The following is a 19,653-nucleotide window of genomic DNA, read 5'->3' as shown; positions in this document are numbered from 1 at the left end:
AAGAGTATTATAAAATACTCTGAAAGACTGGAAAAGATGAATCCCAGATCTGCTTGGGAATGCCAGCCTTGAAGGGCTTTCTTTAAAGCCACCTAGTGCCACCTGGTGTGGGGAGCAAAACTGCACGCAGTTCTCATAGGCTGCTGCATATTCTGACTTGGGTATCTTTTATAGACTTCTGGCATTGGAAACTTAGAGTACAGTAAAAATACTTTCTCATTGTGTATACATAAATACACAATATATATACATATATATCTGTAATGGCATTATAGATTGAAATAAGTTTTGTATTGCAAACCATATGAAGTACATGCATGTGGTAGTTCTCCCACACCTGGAAAGCATTTGAAAGAGGTGCAAGTTAAAAAGGAAGATTTTTTGTTTTTTTGTTTGGAGGTTTTTGGTTGTTGGGGGTGGTGGTGGTGGTTGGTGTTGGGTTTTTTTCTTTTTTCTTTTCCGAGCATTTTCCCTTTGGAGTACATGTCAGATTTGCATCTTCTTGGAGAAGTGTTACATGCTGTTCTTTGTCTTGCATAGCCTTTCGTAGGTGGAGTGACTACAGTCTAAACTATAGCAATATTTAAAGGGAAAAATGGAAATGTGTATGTGCTTATTCTGGAAATGGTAATCAAAAGGAGATATCACTTCTTTCTATCTGTTTGCTGTTACTCTACCACAGCTCTTCAGAAGCACCATGAGAGCCAATGGCAGATGCATGTTCCAAACACTCAGGGAGTTAGCATCTTTTCCTGAAACACTACAATTTTCTCACGCTGTCCTAGCAAAACAGCTTTTATTTATATGTGTGTGTGTGTGTGTGTGTGCATGTGCACAAATAAATATATGCACACGCATATGTACAGCTTTTAAACTCTTGTTCATTAGAGTCAAACTGTTATATACTCCTAGTTTCTGCATTGGATAATGTACTGAATGAAGGCTGAGATGAAATGATTTAAACTCTTCATGGTATCAGGAGGGGCATTTATTTTGGTTTTAGACTTTTCCCCCAGGATGAAAAAGTCCTAATTCCTTTGGTAACTGTTTTTTACTCACTCTCCCTTATGGCCAGTATTATCAAGAGATCTTGGGCAACCTCTGCTGGAGGCCAGGATGATAACTCTAGCAGCATGCAAATTGTTCTGCTCTAAGACCACCCTGTGCCATCTTTGGTGTGTCAGTGTACTGGCAGCCAAGATGTTTGAAAGGTCCCTAAAATACAGGGTTTGGATAGAGGAGGAAAAGATTTCTTCATTCCTACTGAATTTTTCTAGTTTCCTTTGTGGTTTTGTTTTTTGTTTGTTTTTGGTTTTGTTTTGTGTTTTTTTTTTCTGAAGACAATACTGTCTTGCCAAATTAGCATCCCCCATAATGTGGGTGGCAAATTTTATCATAAAGGGATACGCAGTCCAGTTTCACTGCCTAGGGAAGTAAGATGGCATTAACTGAATTTGCATTTCCTTAAGTCTTCAAGATGACTATTCATTAGCTTGAGACATGAATAAAGAGCAGATATTTTGAATGTAGTGTTGACTGCCTTACAATTAAAAGGTCCTGTGGACAGGGCTGCCAAATCTCTACATTTGAAACCAATAATACACAGAGGAGGAGGGAAGGGTGTTCTTGTGTTTTTGCAGGAACTTGTAAGGAATGAGCAAACATGCTTATGGAAGATACTTTGGAGCATCAGAAATGCAGCTTTTTCTTTCACAGACCCTTCATGACAACTGTAGTGAGCAGACATGCAGGCACATAGCTCCTTTAAGCTAAGAGTATTTCTTTTCTTCTACTCAGGGTCAATTGAAAAAGGACCAGGAGTAAAACGTTTGAGTTCCCTGGATGACAAGATCCCACCCAAGTCACCTCGTCCGCGTCGGAATATCTGGTTGTCACGCAGCCAGTCGGATATCTTCTCCCGCAAGCCTTCCAGGAAGATAAATGTGCAGGACCCCTACTATACACCAAATAAAGGGTTAGGCCGGAAAGTTAATCCCTTCAGTGCCCGAGAGGACCTCAAGGGCGGAAAAATCAAATTCTTTGACATGCCAAGCAAGTCTGTGATCTCCCTTGTGTTTGATTTGCATTCTCCAGAGGCAGGTGGAGGCCTGAAAGGCAGCCAGTCCCAGTTCCGGCAGGCGTACAGCACAGACTGGCAAGAATTTTCCCTTCTCCCTGGGAGGAGATGCAGATCGCTTCCGCTCTCCCCCGAATTGCTGCACAAGGAGTATGGCCTGTTTGGGGGACTGTCTTCAACTGTCAGCAGGTGTGACCCAACCCAGCTAAGCACAGAGGTTCGGCAAAAACTCTTGAGTAGCAGTAAATACGGTGTGTCAGAGATTCCCCCCTTTCAAGCCAAGCCTCACAGGTCGGAATTTCTTTCTGTACCAGGACAAGAAGAGGATATGGACTGTTCAGATGGGCCAGTGGCCCAGGAGGAAAATGGGTTTTGCCCTGCTGAGAACACATGCAGAGATCCAGCTGGTGATCAACCATTAGTGCTGGCCCAGCCTGAGCCGCTATCTTACAAAAAGCTCCCAGTTGAGAATTCAGTGAACTCTGAGGGACATGGCTCCTCACAAGTGTTTGTGGGTTGTCTCCCTTCTGAAGAGATGGAGGTGGAAGACGACCACCTGAAAAATACTCCACTGGAGTCTACAAAGCCTCTGTTCAGTGTTAGTCCTTCCACTGAGCTGAAGACAGAGGCATGGCCCTTCAGGGAGCAGGATGGGGACAGTCCTGCCCTGTTGTCTCAGATGTCCTCCAACATCTCAGCAAGTGGCACCACACAGTCAACTTGTGACATATGAAGAGAGGGCTCAAACTGAATGTGTCCATGAGGGAACACTTGTTCTCAGTTGCTTAAACTCTTTTTCTATAGTGCTGGGCTTCACATTCGAAAGAGGCTCAGCAGGTCATAGAAACTGGCTGTCAAACAGATAGCTGCAGACAGTGTCTGGAGAGACTGATTATTTTAACTTTATTTCAAACTGTGTTTATTCCCTTTCCTGTTTTGCATTAGGAGGGGGAACTGCTCCAGCCAGAATGGCCATGTGGGCCCTGCAGCCCTTCTAAGAGGCAGCAGGCAGAGCAGCCACTGTGTAAACAGTTTGACCAGGGTTCCAACATGAAGCATTTCAAGGCCTTAAGCTCCATGTTGGGTAGAAAGAGTGACCTTTAGGTTTTCCCTCTTCCTCTGACTGACCAGCTGCTCTAAACCACTGCAGATTTTGCATTGATATTCTGCAGCAGTACCCAAGTCAGAGCCTCTGTTTTAGAAATGGGCACAGAGATCTTTCAGAGCTATGCTGAGCAGATAGGAATGTTCTCTGGTCCCAGAGCTGCTGTGAATGCTGTGGCAGCATTAAACAAGCTCTTCTTTCAAAAGCAGCAAAAAGAAAACCCCTCATGCTGGTTGCAATCTGCAGGCTGAATCACATGACAAATACTTTGCAATTAACAAGACGAATCTGTTCCCCGGTGTTTTGTTTTCCCTTGGGATTTGGTAATGATGTGTAATACATTAGTGCAGGAAAGCAGGATGTGTTAATCACTGCTCCCCTTCTTGCACAGCTTTTCATGTACCTCAACATGGAGAAGGATTTGCCCAGGGCACAAGAGGAGAACCATATTCCAGGCATTGTCATGTCTGAGCTTCTGGAGGAACTGCCAGTGAACGTACCAGCTTTCAGGGGTGTAGGATCTTATCTCTGAAGAGCTGAATGGACATCATGATCTGTTTCTGCAGAAGAGTTAGTTAAATACCATATCTAGATCATAGTTGACTATTCCCACTAAGCTAGAAAGGTCACATTCACCTCCCTCTCTGGTGCAACATCCCATCTCACTGGTATCACTGCAGTAGTGATGGCTCCTTATTTAAAACCAGACTGCTTGACAGAGGACAGGAATCCCCGGCTCAGGGGAAGCTGCCAGCAGTGTTGCAGCCACACAAGTGCTCTTGGTGGAGGACAGACAGCAGACTCATGGAAGGGCTTTGCATTGTCAAACTGAAGAAAATTAGCTTGTCCCAAATTAACTTTTTTCTTCTACAGAAGGAAGCCGTTGTCTTAATTGGCTTGTACTGTCACTGAACAGTCTGATTTTTTTTTTTTTTTTTTTTTCCTTCTCTCCTTCCCTCTGTCAGCAGGTACACATGAAAGAAGCAGTTGCATGAGCTTTAATGCTGCTTGCTAAAACCAGCATCAGAGTTTGCCACTCTGGGATGTAATGTATGGGGAAAGCTTATTCTATGATGATGTTTGTGCTCCAGCCCACCCTTTTCTGCTCTTGTCCCAACAACATGATTTTTTTTTTTTAACCTATATTATCATTCCTAACTGAGGTATGCATTGCATGCCTGCTGAGCAGATGGTGATGCAGGGGAGACCAGAATTTCACACAAGTAGCCTGTTACGCTCTCTTCCTGCTCTCTTGTAAGGATGCAAAGTGTAAACTCATTTCTGACGGAAGCAAGACTATTCCTACTCTTTTCCTATCAAAGAAAGGATAAAGGAGAAAGCCCTAGTCCTTTCTTGGCTGAGATGCCTATCTTTCCAGAGGTGTAGGTAACTATTCTGCAAGTTATAGTTATGACTTCCTCTTGTGAAATATGTTAACCTGAGCAGCAGTTATCCCTTTGCAGTGGCTGTGAAGAACTAAATGAGAAACCTAGTGTTGCAGAGTTACTTAGCACAGTCCATGCCAGCTCAATCAGCTGTTAGCCATTTGTAAGAGAAATTGCCCATCCTCACCAAGATCACCCCTTTTGGCCCACACCTCTGCCACTTGAAGGGGCTGATCTTTAGAGTCGTCTGCCTCATATATCCCGTCTGCAGAGTGCAAGAGCAGCTTCTGTGGCTGGCGCTGTGTGCGTGATTTCCTTTGAGGACAGGGAAACAGTGAACTCGATTGTGAGCAGTTGCCTGCCTAGTGCCTGCTTCCCTGCCTCCCTTTGCTCTTTCTCTTTTTATCTTTTACACAATTGTAATCCTTCAGGAGGGAAACCATCAGCACCAGCTTCTGTTGTCACAAGATGCATTTAGGTGTGTGACTTCAGACAAACAAGCAATAATAAGGACTAGTTGACTTGTGGATCGCCAGCGGTGAGGAAGCCGTCTGGCACCCTGCAGCTGCCTGCAGCCTCAGCGCGGGGCACATGCGCCTCTGCCCGCCTGGGGGCTCGCGGTAGCCCTGGTTGCCAGCGCTGACACCTTGTCGTGAAGCCTGTTGCCCTCTCTGACTGCAAAGCCTGTGCAGTCGGGCTTGGGTACCTCTATGGCGCCCATTACAGTGACCTCAGCTGTTTTCTTACACCACTGTCTTTTAGAATGTTTCCCTGCTCTGAATAGCTCTCCTACAAAGCAGCATGACTAAAATTTTATTTTCTTAAATGTCCATTCTAAGCACAGCCAGCTGATGTGCATAGGGCACACCTATCAATTTTTCTAGCTCTTTGTACTGAGGTGGAGATGTCAGAAAGAGAAATGCCAAGGAATAGCGGCTCAGGCCTTATCTGGATTCACGGTCTGCATGGGAAGAGAGGCACGTGTATGGAACTGGGGCAAAAGGCCGTTCCAAAATAGCTCAGTGCTTGCTAAAACCCAGCGTTTCCAAGGGTCTGGATGCAGTTGGCACTCGCTAGGTCTCATCCCTTTGGTTGTGTTAAGCTGAATCTAGGTTGTACCTAGTAAATACTCCTAGGTTTTCTGCCTACCTGAGGGTGCTTTTCTACTGGGGGCCATTTTCTGATAGCTACTGATGAACATGAACATGTGGTCAGCAAACTCTTTGTTTTATAGTGATGTGACAAAGTTTTATTGTGATTGGATTTTATCATGATTTTTGACTTTCTTATGGGAGCAGTTCTTGCTCTTTTAAAACACTTTCTACATATTGCTAGGTTCCCTGAAGAGATCAAAGATATGTTTAATTAACTTTAAATCTTTCTATGTTGAATTCATTTAAATGTCTGTTATAAGCTATTTTTGTTGAGGTTGCAGGTTGATAAAATGCAACTAAGAGTGCATGTGAATTGCTGCCCCTCAAAAGCAGTGCAGACAAGGGGCTATAGCAGACTTATACCTAATGGAGAGGCATTGATGTATTTTGTGTAACAGAACGTTGGTATTTTTTGCCAGTACAACTAAAGACACTTGAATAATTCCTGTTTGCACTTAATGCTATTGTTTATATTGCATGTCACTACATTTCTATGCAAAACAAATAACCTTTCTTTTGGGAGGAGGGGCAGCCAGATATTTGATTAAGTATAAAGATCTTTGCGAGATGATCTATTTTCGTATTTATGAAGGAGTTTTATGTCTTAATATTTTGCAGTCTGTAAATAGCTCAACTTGTAATTAAAGGCTTAGGAAGAAGTTTGTAGCCTGTGTATAATAGTTAAGTTAACACTGCCAGAAAAAAAATCTTTGCAAAACAACTTTTCTAATATTGTGGATATTTATGAATATGTAAAGAAAGCACGTCTTGTTTTTATGTTGATTGACCTTCTGACTTTTTTTGAACTATAGAAATGGTGTATGTTTTATTGGAACTGCAATAAGAAGTAACCAAAGATGAATCCAGTTAAATATTTTCATAATTTTTTCTTGGTCAGGTTTTGTAAACTTTCCCAACTTGCTTTCAAAATAAAAATAAAATCAAGGCCTGAGTCTTGTGATTAAGAGGACAACTCTGTGTTAAAAAGCTTGCTCAAATGCTTACTTAAGCTACGGATGACATTAATACCTGGCTTGAGATCATATTCATTGTTACTTGGTGCTGAATTTTAAACAGAACTGTCATCCTTATTCAGAGTTATTTCTCTCCTGCGTCTTACTGCAGTGTTACGCTATAAAATCCATGAGACTCAAGGACTCTTTCTGCTCTGCCTCCCAGCGCTCTGCAGAGCAGGCAGTACCTTGTGACCTATGAGACAAGACATCCTTTGGCAGCACTTGGCCTGGGGGAGCTTGTCCCTGTGGCTGCCCTGTCCCAGCCCCATGGAACAGCTGCAGCGGCACAGGCAGCAGTGCAGCTTAACAGGACCACACCTGGCTTTAAGTCCCACTGCATCTCTACCTACTGAGAAGTCTGAAGACCTGCTGTGACTTGGTTCTGCGTGCAGTTACCCTGCACTGGAATCAGCTGGTGCATTTGGGAAGAGCAGCTTTCTCCTTCCCCTCTCCTTCTAGGAGCAAAGGTCTGCTGTAACCAAGATGACAGTTAAGTACAAATATGAAGTGGGATAGCTCTCCCAGGTGTCTCTTTAAACCCCCCTCCCCCCACGAAAAACCAACCAAACAAGAAAAAACAACTTTTTTCCTTCTTGATTTCCTTGGGAAGACAGGAAATAATTACATTAGAGGGGATTACCATACCAGCAGTGACTGAAAGCAGTAATGCTTGACTGAACATTCATAAAAATGTATGCTTTGCCTGCAGAGCTAGCCTGATTTCTCATCTGGTGCCCGGCAGAAGCATCACATCTTCCTCCAGTGATGACAGCATTTTCTGTCAGGCTGGTTTGTATGGGTCAACAGCTTGGAGCTTTCAGGTGTATTTTTGTAGGTAGACTTTGACCTTCATACATGCCCCCTTGGAAAAGGTCTGTCCCCGCCTAAACCAGTAGTTCAGTGGCAGTGTGTGGTAAGGCTGTAGGTGTGATAAGGACAAGGTCTGGGAGGAGGCTGAAGCTCCAACATACCAAGAAGTTGGAGTGGGAAGCTCTATGCTCTGTCTCCTTGTTACCAAGTTATTAGACTCTTCATCTGCAGTAAGTGAAACCTGTGCTAAAGCAGCTAGCACCTGCTCTTTCCAGAAAGGCAACTCTAGGTTGTTTTTTCACAACCCCCTCTGAGTGCAGAGCACTAGACTGAAGCTTACAGCCCTGGGTGCAGCTGGAGAGGTGCATTTTTCCTCCCTCTTCTCCAGCCTCACCCCTGCCTTCCCAGCCTAGCATGCCGCTAAGGAACAACAGGGGGAACTCCAACTGAGAGCAATTTAATCTGTCAGAAGTTAAAACAAAAACCAGAGTAAGGAACTTGCTCCCCTTTTGATTAGTTCTTGATGGAAGAATATCAAGACTTAAGGGGGAACAAAAGTCTGGTTCAGTGAGGAGTCCTCTGGCTCTATCCACTGCCCCAGGCCAACTTCATCTTCTGGCTGTGAGCTTTAGAAGATTTAGAAAACAAACTCTTCACTATTTGAAGCGGCACCGATTTCCCACTGAGGTACAGTTTATTGTGGCAGTCCGGCAACCATGGCCCTGCATCAGCGTCTGTGTTTTTCTCTTTCTTGAGCATCCAGACATAAGCCATGATGTAGCCAGTCATGAACGCATCAAAGCCAGCTCGGTGTGTGCCCCCCTGTGAGGGTGGACCAGGGGTTTCCTTTTCCTTTTTTGCAGCACACGCTGCTTCAGTCTCGGGGGTGTCTGGATGATTGACTGAGCCCACCCCAGCAGGATCCTCTGACTTCCCCTCCACCTGGTCACTGTTGGAGGCATTTCCCTGGGCAGGAGGGCTCACAGCAGCTGCTGCCTGGGCAGCAGTTCCTTCAGCGCTCCCCAGATCCAATTCCTGCTGTACGCTGGTGTCTGAGCTGGCCTCTGGTTCCATGTCCATGGAGTTCTCCTCCGGGGGCCTGTCCTCACTGTTGGGTGCCACCTCTGTAGCAGCTGCAGGCTCATAGCAGCTCTGTTTTCGTGGGGGTCCCTCTTCCCCATTCTGAGCCAGATCCATTTCCTTCCCTGAGCCTTCCTGTTCAAATGCCTTTACAGGCTCTCCTGTGTTCTTCCGTTTCTTCCATCTGTGCTTCCGTTTCTTCCGCTTCTCCTCCCAAAGCTTGTCATCCTCATCAATTATGAGGTCAATGTTATGAGACTGTGGACACTTCACCCCTTTTGGACACCAGCCATAGGCCTAGGGAGAAAAAAAGAAGTCTGTTGCCACCAGCCTTGTGGTTAGAACAGCTTATCACCTCTACAGAGGGCTTGTGGGGCTGTTCAGGAGCACCATGTCCAGTTACAGCCCCACAGCGCACAAGAGAGGCATTGACCAACTGCAGCAAGTGCAGCAGGGAGCTGACAAGATGCAGCAGACAATGTATTAGAGGCCGAGGAAGGTGGGCTTGATCTGCCTGGAGGAAACAATGCGAAGGGGAATCAGGATATCTAGTTGCTGTTGGCTAAACTCTTCTTAGGGGAGTACAGGGAAAGGTGAAGTGGTAACAGTTGGGAAATTCTGATTAGAGAGATAGGAAAGCATTTTTCACAATGACTGGTCAAGCACCAGAACAGGTGTTCAGAGGGGCTTTGTAATCTTTGTCCTTAAGAGGTTTTCAAAATTCACCGAACAACACTCTGAGCAACATTGAGATGGTGGTTAGATGAGAAACTTCCAGAGTTTTCCCCAGACTATGTTGTTCTGCAACAGTAATGTGCAACATCTGGAAGAGCTCCTTTTCTCCCTGAAGCATCTGCAACCAGTTACGATCTGACCAGATGGGCTCTTTGTTTACTGCTGTATCAGCATCAGGACTCAAGACGCTGTGGATCACACTGTACTACAGTCCCAGACACTGTAGACAGGTAATAATTTTCATACCTCATCAAGATATGGGGGAAGGAAGAGGTGGCATTTATTGCTCAGAGCACAAGCCGAACTAATTTAGAACTTGCAGCCCTCCCAAGACCGCAATGGGTACTGCAACTCATACTATCGCACTATTTAGGGGCGGAAAATCTCTTTTTGAATCTCTGTGTCTAACGTAACCTTTCCTGCCGCTTCCTGCTCTGGTCACATGTGGTTCTTCCCACAGAGCCAGGAAGGAAGCTGGGATCCATGTTACTTACTGAAAATTTCTCACAGACAGGTACTTTATTTCCCCCTCCCACGTTGTGGCATTCTTCTTCCAGGGAGCAGTGGCGATAGTCGATGTAATGGGACATGTTGGCAGGGTAGTTGCAGAACTCAATGGTGAGGTGCTGGCCGCTGGAGTCCTTCAGCTTGCAGTTCTCCCGCTTGCTGGAATAAACAATGCACAGTTACTGTGGTTAACGCACAGAAGGTACCACGGTGCAGAGCTCCTGCAAACATTCTGCTCTCCACCAAGTCTCGACTCAACCTGTTTTCCTGCTTTTGCGCTCTACGCAGCTCGACAGCCTGCTGGAGAGAAACTCAGTCCCGGGAGAACAGTTTTGGTAAGGAGTTGCTCCTGTGCGGATTTAAGGGTTGGTTTCTCTTATGCCAATGCACAGGCAGGAACAGTGGTGTCTGGTGAAGCTATGGGAGAAGGAGACCCATAGCTTGGTTTTAAATATTAAGGGCACTAAGACATGTACTAGGCCTCATAATGTTAATGACAAAGAAAAAATGCCCAAAAATGAAGTATCGTGTAGAATATCCAGCAGCGACCGCCCAAACAGGTCAAACCTGGGCAATGTAGACAAAAAGGAAACACTTTCCATCTCATGAAAAAAGAACTGTTTTGTCCCAACAGCTAGCTAAAGGCTCAAAACCTTGGGAAGGCTCTACGTAACTAGAATCGTGAGTTAAAAAATGTAAGAGGTTGCTTTAAAAAGTATTTTCATCCTGTCAAAACAAAGCACTCTCATGTTTGAGAACAGCTATCCTGAATGTTTTCGGACCTGTCAAAATGGCATTTCCTGATACAAAACAGTCACTAAAAATACCATTTCTCCTCTGCACAGAGCGTGACTTCAGTTTAATGGAGATTCAATGGGCTGTATCACTGCCAGGGGCTTGTTTGGATTTGTGCGGGAAGTGCAGAATGACAGGCGAGACTAGACACGTGAAGCAGACAGACAACTCCGCTTCTAATGTGTCTGCCTAGAAGATGTCCATGAGGAGCTGGGGCAGGAGACAAGACAGGACACTTAGAAGGAACGTGATGGGAGTGGTAGCTGTTGCACGCAAGTGTCACGTGCGGGACGTGTGACAGAGCCGGTTGGTGTCAGGAGGTGCAGGGACCAGACCGCTCACCCTGCAGCTGCCCCATCCCTTACAAAAGAGTTACAACAAGCAGACCCTGCAGGCACAGCGCGTTTGCACCTGCTCTCCAGCTGAGTGTTAAGGGTCTTTTCTGCATGTGTTCCTCCTGTGGCACTGCTGGCCCAGGGCCAGGCAGCGAATCAATTATTTTTCAGTTAGATCAGGTTACAGAGTAGTCAAAACTGCTGCCAGCAGAAGACTGAAATCCTCTTTTGGCAGCTGCCCACCGAACAGATATGGCTTATTACAAAATGCACCCAGCAGCTGTCTTAGAAATGGGAAGAGCCATGGGAAAGACTCACCTGAAAAACACCTTTCTTTGCTCATAGGGATAATGCAAAGACCCAACCCCCTTGCCTAGAAAAACAAACAAAACGTTGACACTCCCTTTGCCTTTCCTCCTATAAGCTTTAACTACCAGAGCGCTGCTCACCACTTCTTGTAAGCGTACTCCAGGTAGGATGCTACAAAGCGAGTCTCAAATTCTGAAGCATATTTGGTGTCATATATTCCTGCTGGAAACATTTCAGAGAGGTCAGCAGTGAAGGTGCCGAGGCTGTCTGGGAGGTGAGCATAGAAGCACTGGTACAGGAAGACCAGATCGATCAGGCCGTTATGGAGAACAAGAGGCTTCTTTGCTCGTATGAGCTCCAGAAAGAAAGTCCGAACACTCTGGCTCTGGTTCTCATTGCCCTGCAAGAGGAAGGATTAGTCAATGAGCCTTACGTAGCGCCTTAACTTGCCATCACCCCAGGAATTCCTCAGAGCCTGCTATAGCAGTGTAACACAGCTGTGACTTGCTCTGAACGGAGGGTAAAATAGTTGGAAAAGGAACTGCAACAAGTGACAGACTGGATCTAAACCAGCGCAGAGATGAAAAGGATAATGCTGCGCTCCAGACCCCAGCGCGAGCCCATCTTCACTCAGCAGCTGTGCAAAGGAGACACCAGCAACCTCCCCAGGAGCAGATCACGCTGTGGTGTCTGAAGGAGAGTTGCTCTGTACCTTGTCGTTGCCCTTGTGGTACGGAATCCCTCGGGAGTACTGCTTGTTGAAGTCGAAGCCGTGCTGCACCAGGAACTGCACCGATTGAGGTTCCACCACGTAATCCTCCATGCACAGGAGCGTCAGGTTGTAGATCTGGCAGAGATACGTGTTCTCGGACTGCGGAGGGGGAGTGAGCAAAGCAACACAGGGACACCAGTCACAGGGAGCTGCCGAAAAAGCCGTCGGCAAGCCCACCGAGCACGGGTGGGTTGCACCTGGTGTCGCAGCAGAGCCCCGCTGCCTCCTCGGAAGGCGGGAACAAGGGGAAACAGCCGCTCTGGGCCTCGCACGTACCTTGTCCGGGAGCTGCTTGAAACACGCGAGGCCCAGGGACAGCACGGAGCGGGTCCGAGCCGCGCTGCACACGGCTTTGTACCGCTCCTCGATGCACCTGCGCGGCGGGAGAACGAGCTGACGGGCCCTGCCCCGGCACCCCCGGCCCGGCCCGCCGGCCACCCCGCAGGGCCAAGGGGACCGGGGAACCGGCAGCGGAGGGACGCGCCGCGGAGCAGCCGCAGCCCGTAAGTCCAACCCCCGCCACCCGACCGGGCACTCACGGGCTCAGCAGCGACTTCCTGGCGCCGAGGCCGCTCAGCTCCTGCGGGGAGACACCCGTTAGCGGTTCCGGCCGCGCCGCCGCTCACCGCCGCCGCCCCCCGCCCCGCCTCACCGTGTCCACGGCCACGAAGGTGGCGGAGCGCAGCGCCAGCAGCATGGACGGCCACAGCTCCGTGAAGTTGTCGCTCTGCACGTCCACCACCGGCACCCGCCGCGCCATGCCTGCCGCCGCTCACGGACCTCCGCGGCTGCCCGCCGCCTGCCCGCTGCCGCCGGGCGCCCCGCCCGCCCCCGCGCGCCCGCGCTGCCTGCCCGCGCGCGCATACCCGGCTCTTGTCAGCGCCATAGGGGTTTTTTCTCTTTTCTAAAACCTGTTTTCAGCTGAAATTTATTTTTTAAGTAAACGGGCGTTTAGTGAAGGCAACCATTAGGGTCCTTTGGGCGCGGCCGCTGAGAGCGGCGGGAGAAGGGGCGGGGACAGCTTCATTTTCTCCCCCAGAGCGCTGATTGGCTTCGGCGCGCCGGGAGGTCCCGCCCTCTTCCCGGGGGCCTGAGGACGGGTGGAAGCGAGCCCGCACCTCGCTCCGATTGGCTGACGCGCAGAAGATGGGCGGGGCTTCCCGCTGTGATTTGTCCCCGCGCAGGGGCGGGGAGGGAAACATTTTCCCGGGAAAGTCTCACGTGGTGCCGCCGCCCCCGGGTCCCAGCGCCGCCGGGAGCGGCCCGGCCATGAGCCACCTGCGGGCGGCGGCTGCCGGGGGGCTCCGGCGGAGCGGCGGGAGGGCGGCGCGGCCCGCGGGGCAGAGCAGGAAGGGCGCGTCGCCCCGCGGAGGTGCCCGGGAGCGGGAGGGCTGGGGGGAGCGTGGGGCGTTCTCTGCGGGGTACGGGGCCGCCAGCCCGGGCAGTCGCTGCGTCCTCGTAAGGCGCGGCGCTCGGTGCTTGTCCACACGGCAGCGGCTCTGCCGGGCTTCCGCCTCTGGCCAGGTGGTGCTGCAGTCGGGCTCTGCAGCCCTTCTGCACCCCCGGCCGTGCCCTGACCCCGCGCCGCTCTCCTGGCAGGGACCTCAGCTCCGGCGCCCGCTCCGCCGCCCGCCCAGCACCTCTTCAGCGACCCGTCTGAGATCGAGGCCTTGCGCGGGAACCTGCTGGCTTGGTACGACAAGAGCAAGCGGGACCTTCCCTGGAGGACGCTGGTAAGGAGGGGTGCAGCGGGAGGTGCCGTAGCCGGGAATCGGACCGTCTGCCTCAAGGGAGCGTTGCTGAGGTCACCGCTGTGTCCTTCCCTACGCGATGCATCCTTAAATGCGTAGAAGTGGAAGAGGGTGTTGGAAATGGGAGCGTGCGCCCAGCTGGTCCTGGCAGTTCCGTGGTGTGTGGTCTGTAGCCAGTCCCTCAGTACAAAGAGTAAAGCCGGGACACAGAGTGAAACTGCACTTCTCAAATGCAGCCTCCAAGCCTGAGCACTTTTCCCTGGTAAACTTGGTCTAGTTGTATTTCAAGCCTGTTTTGTTCCTGCCTTGGAACCTGCAGCGAGTGCTCCATGGAGAAGGTTTTCTCTCTATTTGCTTTAAGCCCACCAAGCGTTTTTACCAGAGCTCCCACCTGCTCTGTGCTCGGCCTGGCAGCAGGTGGTTAGGGGGTGCTGGGGTGCGTGTCAGCTTTACCATAACATCTGTCTGAGTGGTGCTGGGAACTGCACGGCCCCTCTGTGGGATTTAAATCTACCTGCGTTTGCTTCCCATGCAGAGGGGTTCAGGTCTGGGGCAGCTCCTCTGGTGGGATTTTTTTGAACCTGGGGGAAATATTTTTATGCAGATTCCTACACAGTGTTTAAAACACACTATAGGCAATCTTGTTTTATAGGCAGGTCCCCTCTGCAGTGGGGTCCTGTGTCACCCTGTTTCTCACACCCCATTTTCTTCCCTTTTCAGGCAGCAACTGAGCCGGATGCCAACAGACGGGCGTACGCAGGTGAGGAGCAGGGACTGTGCCCTGGCGTGTGGGGGGTGCCCCACTACGTGTTACCCATGATGCGGATGTGCAATATGGCCACGTGAGGAAACATTGGCTTCAGTTGCCACCCTTGGAACAAGCTCCTTTGGGGCAGCATGTGGGGAAGGTGAGGGGTGGGAAGGGGTCGCATGGGCTGGATGCTGCTGCAGTGCTTGTAGCCAGAGCTAATGTGGCCACGGCATGAGGTGTGGGTGGTGTTGGTGCCCCTGCTCTGATCCCTGCCCTGCTCCCGGCAGTGTGGGTGTCCGAGATCATGCTCCAGCAGACGCAGGTGGCTACGGTGATCGACTACTACAACCGGTGGATGCAGGTGACTATTCCTTACAGAGTCCTGTGTCCACAGGCGTCTCCTTTCAGAGACCTTGTCCCCTGACTGTGGCAGATCTCCAGCTGCAGGGCACAGCTCTGCTTGTCCCTGACTTGTCCCCTTCCCTCTGTACCGCAGAAGTGGCCGACGCTGCAGGCTCTGGCTCAGGCGTCCCTGGAGGTGAGTGTTGCTGGGCTGGGCACTCTCTCCACCCTCGTGGCTCTCCATCTAACACAGCATCCTGTCTCTTGGAGCAGGAGGTGAACGAGCTGTGGGCAGGACTTGGCTACTACTCGAGAGGAAAGCGTCTGCAGGAGGCAGCGAGGAAGGTGTCCTGGCGCTGGGGTGCGGGGGCACTTCTGGATCCCTCTGTGGCCCATGGGTCGGTGCTGGCCCCTGTCTGCCCTGCCTCGCTGGGGCTGTGTGCTGCTGGCACAAGGCTACGGAGGCTGGGATCCCATCTCGGCATGGGTAAAACGGGTTGCACGCTGCACCCCGGCTGCTCCCCTGATCTCAGCCCCGTCTCTGCCAGGTGGTGACTGAGCTGGGGGGCCAGATGCCCAGGACAGCTGAGGAGCTGCAGAAGCTGCTGCCAGGAGTGGGCAGATACACAGCGGGAGCCATCGCGTCCATCTCATATGGGCAGGTGAGAGCTGGGTGTCAGTGGCCAGTGGGGACATGTCTCCCCTCTCTGTCACTGCACCCCACTCCTGGCAGGGTCCTGCTGCTGGTGTCACAAGCCGGGGGCTCCCCAGGGCTGTGCTTGTTCAGCCTGGAGTAGAGAAGGCTCTGGAGAGACCTTATTGTGGCCTTTCAGTACTTAAAAGAGGCCTATAAGAGAGATGGGGGCAGACTTTTTAGCAGGGTGTGTTACAACAGGACAAGGAGTGATGGTTTTAACCTAAAAGAGGGGAGATTCAGGCTAGACATGAGAAAGAAATTTTTTTTTTTTTTTTATTATAAGGGTGGTAAAATACTGGCACAGGTTGCCCAGAGAGGTGGTGGATGCCCCATTCCTGGGGACATTCAAGGCCAGGCTGGATGGGGCTCTGAGCAACCTGATCTGGGTGAAGATGTCCCTGCTCATTGCAGGGGGTTGGACTAGATGAGCTTTGAAGGTCCCTTCCAACTCAAACTGTTCTATGATTCCCTGTGGTGTGTCTTGCCCACTGCCCAGCTTGGCCTGTGGATCAGACTCATGTGTGTCCCTGCTCTGTCCTGGGAGCACTGCAGCTCCCTGCCTGGCTCGGGGCACGGGCACCTCCTGGTGTGGTAACTCCAGCTCCTGGTCCCAGGCTACCGGTGTCGTGGATGGGAATGTGATCCGGGTCCTGTGCCGCCTGCGGTGCATCGGTGCCGACTCCAGCAGCCCGGCCGTCATCGACCGGCTCTGGTAAGCAGAACGCTCCATCCCTGCTCTGAGCTGCCTTGACCACAGGTGTGTTAGCTGGTGGCTGAGGGCAGGATCACTTGGGAGCCGTGGAGAGCTGAGCTTGCAAAGGGAGAGGGACATGGGGTGCAGGAGCGTTTAGAAAGCTGGCGCTGCTGAGAGTGGTGGAAAAAGAACCCGTGCTGCCTCTGCCTGCCTGGGAGCATCCCCCACGCAGGCAGGAGGCAGGCAGAGGTGTCGGGCCCTCTCCACACAGAGACCCATGCTGCTCACTGCTGTTTTTCCCAGGGATATGGCCAATGCCCTGGTAGACAGGAGCCGCCCGGGGGATTTTAACCAAGCCCTGATGGAGCTGGGGGCAACGGTGTGTATGCCCAAGGCCCCGCTGTGTGGGGAGTGCCCCGTGAAGCAGCACTGCCGAGCACGGCGCAGGGTAAGTACAGCCCCAAAATCTGTCTCCTCCCTGCCTGCAGGTGGCTGGGGGCTGCCAGCTGTCCCAGTGGGGTGGCAGAAGGTCACCCTAGGTCCCCTTTGAAGCTTCTTACAAGCCATCCCTGTCCCAGACCAGTGCTGCAAGGTGTCACATCCTTCATCCTCACCGGGTGCCAGCCCTGAGGGGTCACCGTACATGGGCACAAGGTGGGCTGGTGGATGAACCTGTCCCCACTCCTGTTGCAGGTGGAGAAGGAGCTGGCCTTTGCCTCCCAGAAGCTGTTTGGAAAACCTGCCCCAGTGCCTGATGTTGAGGATTGCGGTAGGTGCCTGTGGAGATCCCTCTTGTGTCCCTGGGTCTGGGCCCCATGGTGACTTACATCGGTGTTTGCAGGTTTTGGGAACTGTCCCCTGTGCCCCCCAGCCACAGAACCGTGGGACAGCAGTCTGGGGGTGACCAACTTCCCCCGGAAAGCAGTGAAGAAGCAGCCGCGGGTGGCACGAACGGCCACGTGTGTGCTGGAGCGGAGAGGCTGCCACGGTGCCCTGGAGTACCTCATTGTGCAGAGACCCAGCTCAGGTGATGGGGCTGGACAGGACGGGGGCGAAGGCACCGCGCATCCCCTTCCCACCTGCACGAGGGACACAGCAGCCGGAGAGAAGGACGCACTGGCGATGTGCTTGCTGCTGGGGTGGGGAAAGGAGCCTCTAGGGGCTGTGGTGAGGCTCAGTGTCCCCAGATGTGCCCCTTGCCAGCTCACATCCCCATCGTGCCCCCTCCGCAGGTCTCCTGGCTGGGCTCTGGGAGTTCCCCAGCCTCCTGCTGGCTCAGGGTCTGCAGGAGGAGAAGCAGAGGGAAGTGCTGGCAGATCACCTCCAGACCCGCATGGGGTGGCCTGTGGCGGCTGGAGACCTGCAGTTCATCGGAGAGGTGAGCCTGGAGCTGGAGGCACACAGTGTGAGCCCCCTGTGCTCGGGGACAACATGGGGGGAAGAGGGTCCCCCTTTCCTGCTGTCACCCCTCCCAAGCCCTGCCCTGCTCCTCAGAGCCCTGGCAGACTCGGTGCACTTGTGAGGCAGCTGGGCAAGCAGAACATCCCCTGCTGCCTGCCCATTTCTGTGCCTTCCCTTCCCCCCGCAGGTCATCCATGTCTTCTCTCACATCCACCAGACGTATGTGGTCTACTCCCTGCCCCTGGATGGGGATGTGACCCTGGACCCTGCCTTGTCCCCATCCCGCTGGGTGACAGAGGAGGAGTTCCACGCCTCAGCCGTGTCCACAGCCATGAAGAAGGTACCGGGGGGACCTGGGCCTTTTTCTCCCTTCCCTCCACCTCCCTGTAGTCTCGGGCATCCCCCCAAACTCTGCGGGCTGTCCTGGCTCCAGGACCCGGCTGCAGTTCAGCTCTGGGCTCTCTTGTGCTTCCTTCAGGTGCTGAAAGCGTGTGAGAAGCAGCGTGGGAAGGACAGCAGCCCTGGCAAGGTGGGCATCGCTGGAGGGTGCACAGCCCCAGGAGCTGCCCCATGTTGCTGTGGGCCCTGGTGTGCGGTGCTGGAGCCCCCTGGGCTTTGGGGTCAGGCCATGGACCATCCCCAGCCTGGGGCAGGGCTGTGTCTGGGCGATTTGCCTGGCTGGCTTTGCCCTTGGATGTCCCCAATACCAGGGTCCCCCTTGCCTCAAAGGTGATCCCTGGAGGCCGTGGGGGTCTCTGAGGTTTGGCTTGGCCCCAGTGTGTCTCTCCCACAGGGCTCCAAGCGGAAGCGGGGGGCAAAGCCACAGGGAGCAAGCAGCACCCGCCCTGGGACACAACTCTCCCTCCGCGCCTTCCTCCAGGCACCCGCCTCCCTGTGACAGCTCCTTCGACAGCTGAGACCACCGGGGACCCGTGCTGTGGTGAGTCCTGCCTGGGGCATGGCGCTGGTGTCCCCTGTACTGCTCCGTGCCCAGCCACAGCCCTCTAACGGTGTCCTGCCCCTTGCAAGAGTCCACTGACTCCCTCGTGGGACTTGTGCCTTAACGTGGCCACTGCGGTCCTGGACGTGACCTAGGGCCAGGCTTGTCCTCCCTGCTCGGCTGGAGCCCTCCTGAGGTGATTTGGTCCGATGTAATCACCGCTCCGGCACTGCAGACCTGGCAGCAGGGGTTTCTCTCCAGCGGCCGTGGCTGCATCGGTCCCACATGCCCTGGCCTGTGCTTGTCCCTCAGCCACCAGCCAGTGGCTGTGGATACTGCTGTACCCCTCCTGGCCTCCAACAGCCCTTTTTATACACTTCTTTTTACACACTTCTTTTTACTGAACCTGAACCACAGGCTTTCTAATAATAAATCTCCTAAAGTGTGTGGGTTTTTAAAGTGAATTTCTCTGTTGCACTGTGCTAAGCTGGGGCGGGCGGGCAGCCTGTGGTTGAAGACGAGGATGGCTGTCAGGATGTGCACATCTGGGCTGAGGACAGCAGGGATTTCTTGGTTAATGCACCCATGAGCCACTTGGCTGAGCGTTAACTGCTGGTGGCCCCGAATAAGGCACCCACAGCACCTCTCCTGGGAGGGCAGGCGTCAGCCCCCGGGGGCTGCACAGCTCCTGCCCACAGGCTGCTCCTCCATGGGGCCGAGCAATCATCCCTTGGGCTTTTTGTAGGGTTTTATCCCCCCTCTTTTACCATTTCCATCATGCTGTTTCCCACTGTGTGTGTGCTGTGGCTTCTCTGACCGTGATGCACAGTAACACCCTTGCAAAGGCAAGGTTTGCAGGAGGTTCTTCCCAGAGGCTGCCAAGGGTTTTCCTCCTTCCCGGTCTTGTGTCTGTGCCAGGGGCTGGCAGGGACAGGGGACAGTCCTGGGGGGTGCGCAAGGGGGCAAGTGGCCTCAGTTTAGGGACTGCAGGGCCGGG

General features: G+C 52.2%; 3 protein-coding genes across 4 annotated transcripts in view; 2 read left to right on the top strand and 1 right to left on the bottom strand.

Moving 5' to 3' along the window:
• Positions 1-6,662, top strand: part of TESK2 (testis associated actin remodelling kinase 2) — a 79,734-nt gene extending 73,072 nt beyond the window's left edge. Inside the window, exon 11 of the mRNA XM_065657458.1 lies at positions 1,798-6,662. Coding sequence (XP_065513530.1) covers positions 1,798-2,810 — 1,013 coding nt within the window. The 3' untranslated portion in view covers positions 2,811-6,662. The remainder of the gene's footprint in view (positions 1-1,797) is intronic.
• Positions 6,663-7,538: 876 nt separating this feature from the next.
• Positions 7,539-12,842, bottom strand: TOE1 (target of EGR1, exonuclease). Its single transcript, XM_065656717.1, has 7 exons — positions 12,733-12,842; positions 12,620-12,660; positions 12,357-12,453; positions 12,021-12,179; positions 11,449-11,708; positions 9,857-10,028; positions 7,539-8,924 (listed from the first exon to the last, which is right to left on the bottom strand). Exons 1-7 carry the CDS (start codon positions 12,838-12,840, stop codon positions 8,133-8,135), a joined length of 1,629 nt encoding a protein of 542 aa, XP_065512789.1. The 5' UTR covers positions 12,841-12,842; the 3' UTR covers positions 7,539-8,132.
• Positions 12,843-13,303: 461 nt separating this feature from the next.
• Positions 13,304-19,115, top strand: MUTYH (mutY DNA glycosylase). 2 transcript variants are annotated; one of them, XM_065657796.1, is made up of 16 exons: positions 13,304-13,452; positions 13,680-13,813; positions 14,552-14,591; positions 14,870-14,943; positions 15,079-15,120; positions 15,198-15,269; positions 15,473-15,586; positions 16,236-16,333; positions 16,619-16,763; positions 17,009-17,084; positions 17,157-17,342; positions 17,548-17,693; positions 17,904-18,056; positions 18,195-18,245; positions 18,510-18,656; positions 18,746-19,115. In XM_065657796.1, the coding sequence occupies exons 1-15, from the start codon at positions 13,350-13,352 to the stop codon at positions 18,612-18,614; spliced, it is 1,539 nt and encodes a 512-aa protein (XP_065513868.1). In that variant the 5' UTR covers positions 13,304-13,349; the 3' UTR covers positions 18,615-18,656; positions 18,746-19,115. The 2 variants fall into 2 exon arrangements, with proteins under 2 accessions (XP_065513868.1, XP_065513867.1); XM_065657795.1 differs by lacking the exon at positions 14,870-14,943 and having other exon boundaries at positions 14,977-15,120; positions 15,198-15,322.
• The last annotated feature ends 538 nt before the right edge of the window (positions 19,116-19,653 follow it).

The sequence above is a fragment of the Caloenas nicobarica genome, chromosome Z, assembly GCF_036013445.1.
Source record: "Caloenas nicobarica isolate bCalNic1 chromosome Z, bCalNic1.hap1, whole genome shotgun sequence".
NCBI classification, from domain to species: Eukaryota; Metazoa; Chordata; class Aves; order Columbiformes; family Columbidae; genus Caloenas; species Caloenas nicobarica.
The sequence above is the reverse complement of the archived record's forward strand: the minus strand, read 5'-3'. Positions and strand labels throughout refer to the sequence as shown.

Excerpts from the sequence above, each read along its gene's own strand:
- TOE1 (XM_065656717.1), bottom strand. The coding sequence starts at position 12,840 with ATGGCGCGGCGGGTGCCGGTGGTGGACGTGCAGAGCGACAACTTCACG. Across the intron at positions 12,661-12,732 it reads CCTTCGTGGCCGTGGACACG|GAGCTGAGCGGCCTCGGCGC; the intron begins GTGAGGCGGGGC and ends GTCTCCCCGCAG. Across the intron at positions 10,029-11,448 it reads GAGTACGCTTACAAGAAGTG|CAAGCGGGAGAACTGCAAGC; the intron begins GTGAGCAGCGCT and ends TGTTTATTCCAG.
- MUTYH (XM_065657795.1), top strand. The coding sequence starts at position 13,350 with ATGAGCCACCTGCGGGCGGCGGCTGCCGGGGGGCTCCGGCGGAGCGGC. Across the intron at positions 15,323-15,472 it reads GATCCCTCTGTGGCCCATGG|GTGGTGACTGAGCTGGGGGG; the intron begins GTCGGTGCTGGC and ends CGTCTCTGCCAG. Across the intron at positions 16,764-17,008 it reads ACTGCCGAGCACGGCGCAGG|GTGGAGAAGGAGCTGGCCTT; the intron begins GTAAGTACAGCC and ends CTCCTGTTGCAG.